The 12,013-nt window shown below is 38.9% G+C and overlaps 1 protein-coding gene across 1 annotated transcript in view; it reads right to left on the bottom strand.

Annotated features, from left to right (window-relative positions):
• Nucleotides 1–11,606, bottom strand: part of TfIIB (transcription factor IIB) — a 668,905-nt gene extending 657,299 nt beyond the window's left edge. The window contains exon 1 of the mRNA XM_067766288.1: nt 11,491–11,606. Within this exon, the coding sequence (XP_067622389.1) occupies nt 11,491–11,510 (20 nt within the window). The 5' untranslated portion in view covers nt 11,511–11,606. The remainder of the gene's footprint in view (nt 1–11,490) is intronic.
• Between the last annotated feature and the right edge of the window lie 407 nt (nt 11,607–12,013).

Below are 12,013 nucleotides of genomic sequence, written 5' to 3'. Positions count from 1 at the left end.
GATAATTTTTCAAACAAATTTTCAAAGAAAATACCCAGAGTAAAATCCCAAATACGTTATGATAAAAGTGGTAAAATTACGAATTTTGAATTAAATGCGCATTTAAAACACAAAAAGATTGAGTTAATTAAGGTTGCGTGTGCTAACAAAATAATACATTTAGATGAATTACTTTTGAAGCTACAAAAAGAAGCTGGCAAGCGCAATATTAATATAATTGAATTGCAAAAAAATGATAATCTTTTTAAATATTTTTCGATATCAGATCTGAAAACCATTGGGAATAAAATTTTAAAACATTTAGAAATCGTCCTAACCGAACCCGTAGAAACTGTGACAGACGAAGACAAAAAACAACAATTAATAACAATTTACCATACCGACCCAATTTTAGGAGGACATTTCGGTAGCAAAAAAGTTTATGCAAAACTCAGAACCAAATATTATTGGAAAGGCATGACGCGCGATATAGCGAAATTTGTTAAAAACTGCGAAAAATGTCTTTTGAATAAGGTTAAGCCAAAAACAAAAGAAAATTTAGTCCTAACCGAAACACCATGTAAGCCATTCGACATTGTTGTCATTGACACTATAGGACCTCTACCTCAATCCGATAATGGTAACAAGTTCGCTGTCACCATTATATGCGATCTCAGCAAATACTTAGTAACGATTGCGATACCTGACAAAAGTGCAAAAACGGTCGCATCAGCTATTTTCGAAAATTTCATACTAATATATGGCATTATGAAGACGATTAAAACCGATTTAGGTACCGAATACAAAAATGAAATTTTTTCAGAGTTAACAAAATTATTAAAAATAGAACATAAATTTTCCACAGCGTACCATCATGAAACTCTTGGCACAGTAGAGCGAAATCACAGAGTTTTCAATGAATATTTAAGATCTTTTCTAAATCCCAATTTTTCCGACTGGGATGTTTACTTGAAATATTTTACTTTTCTTCACAACACAACAACAAACACAGTATTCGATAATAAATTCTCACCATATGAATAGTCTTTGGCAAAACAGCTAATTTACCAAAAGAACTGCAAACCGATAAAATAGACCCGATTTATAACATAGCAAACTATTCGAAAGAAGTTAAATTTCGTTTTCAAAAAACTCACGAATTAGCGAATAAAACAGTTACAGAACACAAATTAAAAAATCAAACCGGATATAACAAAAGTTCACAACCAATATCTGTCAAGGTATTTGACAAGGTATTGCTTGAAAAAGAACCCCGCGACAAGCATAGTAGTATCTATATTGGTCCGTATACCGTAATAGGTATTGACGGCGTAAACGTCACGTTAATTGATGACGAAACGAAAAAGAAAAAAATAGTACATAAAAATAGAATAAGAAAAATTAATTAAATTAAATTTTAAATTCAAGATTATTTAAAGTTAATCTCTATTGTTAAATTAGGAATAAAATGTTTTTCTTCCAAACCTGAAAAAAAGACAATGAAATCAAATAAATTTAAACAATCATTAAAAATTAAGAACTTAATTCATACAGTAGAATTAAAACACAAAAAAATTGTTTTTAATTATAAAAATTAAATTTAAGTCCTACTTTAGAATTAGACTTTAGAATTTCATTTTTAATTTAGATCTAAACATAGATGTAGATTTAAATTTAGTTTAACAGTCTTAAACTTTTATTAAGATAAAATACATCACGTTTGGGACAGAAGAATTTGGCCAATTCTTCTTTTCCAAAGGGGGATGATGTAAGGCAACCCTTATGATAAGTGTTGAGTGACCATAACATCAATCATTAAATATTAACCACGTCAATTTTTTGACCACACCAATCACTCACAATGAGGGTTACCTTCATAAACGTCACTTTGAATGACGCCAATTAATTTCGCGCATTCAACTCGTCAAGAAGCAAAAGTTTTCAGCAGCTCACATATATATTAAATTTCTAAGTTTGTGAACATTTTTATATTCAACAAATAAAACTTTAAAAAGACTATATTTAAAGAGTAAAGTTCATCAGTTTCTTGTTTTGGTATTGAAAGCGGTGTGTGTGCGAGAAGTCTACGCAATTAATAATGTGTGCCTTACTTAAGCTGCGTTAAAGCGTTTGGGCGATAACCTGCGTCAACTACGACGCAAGAATAAAGATGACCACGATGGTCATCTTACAGTTGTCTCTATTGTTACGCATCGCACAGCATTCTTTATATCCCATATATAGTGATGGTCCTAGACTATAGGTTGTCTAGTTCCAAAGACTGCTTACATACACTGTTGCGCGTATTCAACAAACGTACTAAAGGGCTCAAAGTCATCCATCTTAATGCGCAAAGCCTATATAAAAAGCTGGATGAATTTAGATTCATATCTGAGGGTTCTGATATAGATGTTATATGTATTTCCGAAACCTGGTTTTCTTCATGTCACAAAAATGATTTGGTGCAACTAAATGGATATCAACTTTTCAGGGCTGATAGACGTGGTCATGGTGGTGGTGTTGCTATTTATGTTAAAAGTAGTTTATCCTGTAAACTTTGCTGCAGTGCTAGTCCAAGTGATTTTGTCGAATATGTGTTCGTAGACGTGTTCTCTGTAAATAATGAAAGGCTTCTTATCGGCTGTGCATACAGACCTAATCGTGGAGTTGACTTCTCTGGCTTTATTGAATTTCTCGAGCCTCTACTTATAAGCTATATATATATAATATATATATAATATAATCATCGCTGGGGTTTTCAACTCCAACCTTCTCGTCGACTCAACTCTAAAGCTAAGTATGAGGTCTCTTGGACTTTTTCCCACCAATTTAACTTCACCTACACACTTTACTGACTCAAATTCTTCTTTGCTGGATTTATTTTTTGTGAATGATCCCCTGAAATTGCTCCACTACGATCAATTGTCGGCATCTTGCTTTTCAAAACACGATCTGATATTTCTTAGTTACAACTTTCAAACGTCACACATACAATGTTCCTTTACATATCGTGATTTTAGAAGCATAGATTACAGTTCCCTTAATGCAGCGGTGGAGTCGGTTGAGTGGAGCTTGATTCGTACACTGACATCGGTCGATGATCAGGCATCATTCCTACAGAACCATATTATTAGGCTTTTCGACAACTATGTGCCAGTGAAACTCAAAGCTGCTACACACAATAATACCCCTTGGTTTAGTGCCAATCTAAAACACTTAATTCACCAGCGTAACCTTGCTTACTCACGATGGAAAAGATACAAAACCCTGGAGGCTCACAACTGCTTCAAAACAGCTAGGATCGCTGCAAACAAAGCCATTAGGTCAGCTAAGCAGAAATTTTATAATAACAAGTTTAGTGCTGCTTTGAGTTCGAAGGAAACCTGGAAGTCGATTAAACATATTGGTATCGGAAAATCCAAATGTGATATTTCTGTCCTCCCTGATGTAGACATTAATGAGATAAATATAAATTTTGTAAATCTGCCAATCTCAACTGACAATATATGTGCTGATAATTATTGTATTCGCGCTAATGTTGATTTTGGTCCTCTTGAGTTTGCTAGTGTCGATGATTGTGATGTCGTTCAAGCCATTCTTTCAGTAAAGTCTAATGCTATGGGGTTCGATGGTATATGTCCGAAATTTTTAAAAATAATTCTTCCTAAAATCCTTCCTCACTTAACCTACTTGGTTAACTCTGTGCTGACGTCCTGTGTATTTCCCAAATGTTGGAAAGTTGCTAAGGTAATCCCAATCCCCAAGCAAAACAAGGAGTATAGGCCTATAGCTATTCTGCCTTTCCTTTCCAAGGTCGTCGAACGAATTTTGCACTGCCAGATAAATACTTATGTGCAGAATAATAACCTTCTCACAGATTCCCAGTCTGGATTCAGGTCAAATCGTAGCTGTAAAACGGCGCTCCTATCGGTAATAGAGGATATTCGAGAACAAGTTGACAAAAATTTTACTGCTTCCCTGACTCTTCTCGACCATTCAAAAGCGTTTGACTCGGTCGACCACACTGTTCTCTGCAAGAAGCTGGACAACCTATTTAATTTCTCCAACTGTGCAACAGCCCTAATCAGATCATATTTGGCCGACCGATCTCAGGCAGTAAGTGTTGGTAGCAGAAAGTCTGACTTCGTCAGTGTTTTAAGAGGAGTCCCACAAGGATCAATCCTTGGTCCCCTGTTATTTGTTTTGTATATAAACGATTTGCCTGGTGTTCTCAAGTATTGTAATATTCACATTTATGCTGACGACGTACAATTGTATATGTGCTGTCCTAGTGATCGTACCAGTTCATGTATTAATAACTTAAATTACGATTTGTGTCAAATTGGTACGTGGGCTTCTATGAACGGCTTATGTCTTAACCCTAAGAAGTCGAAATGTATAGTCATTCATAGAAGGTCACTAGATAAAAGTGGAATGGAAAATTTAATTTTAGACAACACTATTATAGAATACGTTGACACGGCAAAAAATCTAGGTATAGTTTTTAACAAAACCCTGACATGGAAAGATCACATCTTCCGCACAGTGGGAAAAGTGTATGGGACGCTTCGTACACTCTGGCTTACACAATATTTTACTCCGTTACATATTCGTCTACTAATAGCAAAAGCGTACTTAATACCTACGCTCCTTTATGGTTGTGAGGTTTACTCCAATTGTGACTATGTATGTAATAGGAAACTTAATGTTGTGTATAACAACATTGCTAGATACGTCTATGGGTTGAAAAGACTTGACCACGTCTCTCAACATGCTTACAGGTTGCTAAACATTTCTTTCGATAACCTTATTAAACTTAAAACGCTCACTACGCTACATAAATTAATATATATGAAGGAACCTGACTATCTGTATCGGAGGCTAAATTTTCTCCAGTCGTCTAGATCTGTTCTCCTTACCCACTTCAGACATCGTATGCTAATATCTGATCGCCAGTTCTTCATTAATTCCATACGTCTTTGGAACTCGCTCCCTTCTAGACTTAGGCTTATAAGCAATGCTCTGCTCTTCAATAAAGAACTAACAAGTTTCTATAATAACCTAGACAATTAAAATACTGATTCCTTCTAAGCAAATGTACTCTATCATTCCTTTATTTATCTATTTACTATTTATTAAATATATTATTTGTTGTAACCTTTTCTTAGCCATAGTCATTAGCTTTAAGTTTCAAGATTAGATTGTTCCTGTTGTTGTTGTTGTTGTTGTAGCGATTAGTTACTCCCCGAAGGCTTTGGGGAGTGTTATCGATGTGATGGTCCTTTGTCGGATACAAATCCGATACGCTCCGGTAACACAGCACCATTAAGGTGCTGGCCCGACCATCTCGGGAACGATTTATATGGCCACATTAAACCTTCAGGCCATCCCTCCCTCCCCACCCCCAAGTTCCATGACGAGCTTGGGGTCGCCAGAGCCTCGTCTGTTAGTGAAACGGGATTCGCCGCTCGAAGGTGAGGTTGACAATTGGGTTGGAGAAGCTATATATTGCGCTACACAACCCCTTAGATTGTTCCTATTTTATGCCTTTTACCGACTAGCACTGTAAAATAATTTTTGTCGAATTGTTGTGCTGGGATGAATTGCCTAATAAATACAAATACAAATACAAAATCCAAAGGCTGTATAATGTATAAATGTGATCTCATAGATTTAATCTAAGTCTAAATACTGTAATAAATAAAATAACTAACATGCATATTTCATCTATCGTAAACAAAGCATCGGGTGTACTCGAACTTATTAAAAGAAGGGCTAAAGAATTTGATGATCCTTATTTAACCAAGACCCTTTACACATCATTGGTACGCCCAATACTTGAGTATTGTTCCTGTATTTGGTCCCCGGGGTACAAAAATCATATACATCGAATTGAATCCGTACAGAAGCAGTTTCTAATCTTCGCTTTACGCGGTCTTAACTGGGAATCAAATCATCATCTTCCGCCTAATACAAATAGACTTCCTCTCATTAGTTTGCCAACTTGAGAGAATAGAAGAACATTACTTGGGGTAATGTTGCTTCATAAACTGATTATCGGTGAGATAGACTCCACTGACCTCGTAAGCAGACTGAATTTATCTGTTCCTGCGAGAACACACAACATGCGTACACCAAAGGCATGTCGGTAGACACCGCATTGCATAGGGTGGTAATAAGCGTAGAGAAAGCCCTGGAATATAAGGAATATGCTCTAGGAGTCTTCTTAAATATTGCCGGGGCTTTCAATGTCTCTAAATGGCCGATTATGGATGGTCTTAATTACATTAAAGTACATCCAGCCTTAACCAGATGGATCGGCTGCATGTTAAATTGCAGGAAGATTACATCACAATGGGCATTGTACGAGACCACGAAATCAGTGGACAGGGGAACGCCGCAGGGAGGGGTGCTATCACGTTTGTCTTCAACCAACTGCTGCGACGATTTGATGAGGGACCCGTAAAACTTACGGCTTACGCGGATGACGTTGCAATTGTCGTAAGTGGAAAGTGCCTTCCTACGATTAGCTCTTTGATGGATCGGGCGCTTCGGGATATTCATATCTGGGCATCAAATGTCGGGTTGAAAGTCAACGCGGATAAGACGGATATGGTCTTGTATACAAAGAGGTACAAGGTCGCAAATGGGATCAGGCCTAAGTTAGGAGGGGTGACCCTACAGGAGAAACCTTGCACAAAGTATCTAGGAATCATCATAGACAGTAAGCTGTCATGGAAGCTCAACGTGGAAGAGAGGATGAAGAAGGCTTCAACGGCACTTTATGCATGTAAAAGAATGCTGGGGTCTACGTGGGGCTTATCGCCCTCTCTTTCTCTTTGGGTTTTATAGCGATTGTAAGCCCAATCCTATACTATGGAGTTCTTGTTTGGTGGAAAGCCACAAAAAAAGCAACCTATCTCAAAAAATTAGAGGGGATATGCAGACCATCCATGCTTGGCATTACGGGGGCCCTGAAAACAACCCCGACAGCTGCACTGTATGCCATTCTGCGCATTCCACCTGTAGACCTGGTAGCAAAGAACATAGCGTTCAACTGCAACCAGGCTCGTTGCCTCGGGGCAGCTTGAGCGCCGACCATGCGGCTATAGTAGTATAGTGTCATCAATCACAACACGAACAGACTAGCTGATTCCCTCGCTTCGAGGGCGATTTTAAGGCAACAATAGAGGTGGGCTGTTGGCGCAAGGGTGCTCAAATGGCGAACGAGGCGATAGATATGTACACAGATGGTTCCAAAGTAGTGGAAGGAGTAGGGTCTGCGGTATACTGTGCTGATCCGGAAATAAACAGATCCTACAGGCTGCCGGATTACTGTAGGGTTTTCCAGGCGGAAATAGTAGCCGTAACCAATGCAGTAGAAATCCTGGAAGAAAATAGCCCAAGCTGCAATCGTGTTAACTTTTATATTGACAGTCAAGCCGCAATTAAGGCAATAATCTCGCATACTACAGCATCTAAATGAGTGTTAGTAAGCAGTCCCTAGAGAGAATCGGGACAGGGAGATGCATACATCTATATTGGGTCCCAGGGCATATGGGAATAAATGGGAATGAAAAAGCGGACGAACTAGCTGAAAAGGGCGCATCCCTTGAAGCTTGCTCCGTAGACGTCCCCATTAGACTGGGCGAAATTGAACGAACGCGAGAGGTGCACATGATCGACAAAGCAGGAAAGGCGTGGGTTCAACCGGGGGGCTGTAGTGTCGAAGATTATGTGCAGATCTTACAACCTTCGACTAACAAAGTTGCTTCTATCATTAAAAAGAGAGGACTGTAGACTTATGACGGGTATTCTGACTGGACACTGCCTTCTGGCGTCACATACCTTTAAATTAGGCTTGGCCAGTGATAGCAGGTGTAGGAAGTGCGGGCTGGAGGAGGAAACGATCGAGCACTTTCTGTGCTCCTCCCTGCGCTTGCCAGGCTAAGACTCCAGCTATTAGGAGTGATACAGCTGTCAGATCTAGAAGCAGCAAGTGGCTTAAATCCTAGGAAGCTTCTAGTATTGGCCAAAAGGACGAAAATATTTTATAACATAGGTCCCGGTTTTTGATAGGGTTTTTCAGTTTGGTTGTTAAAACAAACTTCTGTTAGCATTACGGGTTTATTCCGTCTATGTGAGGTCCTCATGGACCGGCCAGTTGAACCTAACCTAACCTAAGACTGTCTAGGCCATTTATTGTTCATGTCGAAAATTGGTCCGATATGGTCGAAAGGGGTATCAACGGATGCGCATGTTGTTGTTGTTGTAGCGATAAGGTTGCTCCCCGAAGGGTTGGGGAGTGTTATCGATGTGATGGTCCGTTGCCGGATACAGATCCGGTACGCTCCGGTAACACAGCACCATTAAGGTGCTAGCCCGACCATCTCGGGAACGATTAATATGGTCAAATTAAACCTTCAGGCCATCCCTCCCTTCCCACCCCAAGTTCCATGAGGAGCTAGAAGACTCTAGCTCATACTTATTTGAACGCATTGATTTCGGTTCACTGTCATTGTCTGTGCAAGATGTCAGTAAAGCTATGTGCATGTTAAAGCCTTCGCTAAAATGAGATTCTGGTGAACTTTTGCATATTAGCCTTTAAAGTCGGTTCGCAGGTGGATACCATATATACAGACTTTTCCAAGGCATTTGACAACGTGTCTCATCAGCTTCTAATGAAGAAATTAGAGTTTATTGGTTTCCACTCGGTATTCTTGAGTTGGTTGAAGTCCTATCTGTCTAATAGATCCCTTTGTGTTGATATTGAGAATTGTAAGTCGCACACTTCTGGGGTTCCTCAGGATAGTATCCTGGGGCCGCTCTAGTTGACTGGTGTAATACTAACATGCTCTACCTAAACGTTAAAAAATGTTTTCACATGTCTTTCTCGAAGTCCAGTAATATTTTTTTTTTTTACATTTCTATTTAGAAAGCAGTCGCTTGAATGCAGTCAAGGAATTGGTTGATCTTGGTGTTGTATTTGATACTAATTTTTCTTTTGTTAATCATACATATCTGTTATGTTCTTCCGAAAGCTTATAGAAACCTTGCTTTCCTGCGTCGTTATGCTAAGGACTTTAAGGATCCCTATGCCAGGAAAACTTTATATATTTCCTTGGTTCGCTCAAAGCTCGAGTATGCTTCTATTATTTGGAACCATATTTACAGCTGTCATGCGGCTATAATTGTTCAAAGGAAATTTATTCGGTTTGGGCTTGGATCTCTTCATTTCGAGGATCCGCTGCTTTCTTATGTGTCTCGGTGTACGCTGACTAACCTACAACCCCTGCACTCTAGAAGAACCCTGCACGGACTTATGTTCGTGTTTGATCTCGTGGCAGGGTCGGTAAACTGCCCTGACCTGCTCGCGGAAATCACGTTCAATGTGCCCAATAGATTACTTCGTTTTTCCCTACCTTTTTATGTGACCTCCTTCAGAATGAACTATGTCTTTTTCGATACTATTCTTCGCTCTCTAGCAGAACTCAATAAACTTTCGAGATGGGTAAATATTGATTTCTCCCAGTCGAGGGATGTTTTCAAGTCCCAAATACTTTTACATGTACATTTAGATATATAGTTTAACTTTATTCTATTATTATGTATATACTTTCTTTAGCTACTATCAATGCATATTATAATTTTTTACTTTTTTTATAACTTCTATATCTAGTCTGTAAGATGTACATCATAGACTGGAATAACAGAATAAACATAAACATTTGCGGCTTCGGCCGGGAAACGGGGTATGATTTCAGGTATTCTTCCAACCGGGATGAAGCGTGCAGAAGCTGAAACGATATAGTTTTGGTCTCCAAACCCATGTTGGACCCACCCATTGCAATCTTTCATAAGAGCGGCCCAAGGCCGCCAATGCAGAAAGGTGTTCTGCGCAAAAATACTATGGATCCCACCCCCGATTTCGGAGGGATCCGCGGGCCATTTTTCGACCGAGTTAAAATATTTATTTTCCGCCTTCGGATTATTAATACTGATGTCAAGACGCGACGTTTGACACCTCTCTCGACATTTTTGGTAGCGTATTAGCAGTCGATCCCTCAACTAGACTATTACCAAACGGTGTATTTCAAAATTTAGAGAAAAATATGGGGTAACGTTTAACAAGACGGTGCACCACCTAATTTTTATCGAAACTTATCAAAGGTGGTATCAAAATACGCGGAAATCAAAAATTTTATTTGTCGAAAGTTATTTACAAAAAACCGTAAAATGACCCCTAGAGGGTCCGAAATATGGGGCCCGATCCATAGCTTTTTTGCATAGAACACCTTTCTGCGTTAGCGGCCTTCGCCGCGCTTATAAAAAATTGAGTCAGACACAAAACTAAATGCGCGCAGAACAACTTTCTGCATTAGTATGTGTGTGTACATCAAATCTGGGTAACAGTCTAGTTGAGGGGTCGACTGCTAATACGCTACCAAAAATATCGAGAGAGGTGTCAAAAGACGCGTCTTGAATCAGTTTTAATAATCCGATGGCGGAGAATAAGAATTTTAACTCATTTAAAAGATATTAACGAAAAACTGCAAAGACCCGTGGGTACCTCCGAAACCGGGGGTGGGATCCATAGTATTTTTGCGCAGAACACCTTTCTGCGTTGGCGGCCTTCGGCCGCGCTTATAAAAAATAACCCTGGGCTACGCCATGCAAAGTCCTGGTGTATGGTATAACCGTGGCGGTAGCATTTTTTTTGTGGGTACAAACACAACAACAACCATATGCAAATCGCCAACTTCAACTGCAAATATCTCCGGTAATACTTTTACTTACTTTTGATGTGAAAATTTGTTAGGTAATTCTTTTCTTTAGCTCACAACTAATAAAACTCATCCAAAAATATCGGGAGAGGTGTCAAAAGACGCGCTTTGGACCCAGGACCACGAATCCGAAAACGGAAATTGAAAATTTTATTTCTTTCCAGATATATTTACAAATTTGAAAATTTTCATGTGGCTGTTGTAATTTTAATAGTGGCGCACCCACAAAAAAAACTGTGGGTAAAAGTGTTTTGCATGGATATAGATTTGGTCTCCCATGGTCATTTTTTGTAAACGCGGCCGAAGGCCGCCAACGCAGAAAGGTGTTCTGCGCAAAAATACTATGGATCCCACCCCCGGTTTCGGAGGTACCCACGGGTCTTTGCAGTTTTTCGTTAATATCTTTTAAATGAGTTAAAATTCTTATTCTCCGCCATCGGATTATTAAAACTGATTCAAGACGCGTCTTTTGACACCTCTCTCGATATTTTTGGTAGCGTATTAGCAGTCGACCCCTCAACTAGACTATTACCCAAATCTGCCAAGAAACCACATGAAAATTTCAACCGATTTTTTGCTTATATCTTTTGGCAGAAATAAAAGTTTAAACGGAGGTCGAGGCGCGTCTTTTGATACCACCTTTCACAATTTTCTATAAAAATTAGGTGGTGCACCGTTTTGTAAAACGTTACCCACCGTTATTTAAATATTCCTAAATAAACATTACCTGCTGCCTAAACCCGCCATTTAAACACATATATACCACCACCACCAGTATAATAACTAAGTTTTATCACTAGGGATGATACACTATAAATAAACGCAAACATCGATACCTTTTGGCGAGCCATATTACACTGCACTACGCAGCACTCCATTTCACTGCAAAATATTCTTTGCATATATGCTTATGAGGCAATTCTCATTTAAGCTGCAGACATTGGTGCTTTATCGATAACCGTATCGGTAACCTTATAACAGCTGAGTCGACCAACGGGGAATATTTTGAATAAGGTACCCCGATTTTCCACCTTTTTTTTCGAGGGGTGGGGGGTCCTATAAATCACAAAATTATCGTCCGCAACTCTAGGAAACTCTTTGTTTATGAAATATAAGCTTTTTAATTTCCAAATTTAGTAAAATCTTAACTTAAGTCCTGCACTTAAAATTGGGGTCGCATATGTCGATAGCGGTACCAAAGACGCGTATTTGCGTCAAGATTCAGAATATGAAAGTAGAAACTATATTTT

Source organism: Eurosta solidaginis, chromosome 2 (genome assembly GCF_040869045.1).
Source record: "Eurosta solidaginis isolate ZX-2024a chromosome 2, ASM4086904v1, whole genome shotgun sequence".
Classification (NCBI taxonomy): domain Eukaryota; kingdom Metazoa; phylum Arthropoda; class Insecta; order Diptera; family Tephritidae; genus Eurosta; species Eurosta solidaginis.
Note: the sequence above shows the minus strand (reverse complement) of the source record. Positions and strands in the feature narration are given on the sequence as shown.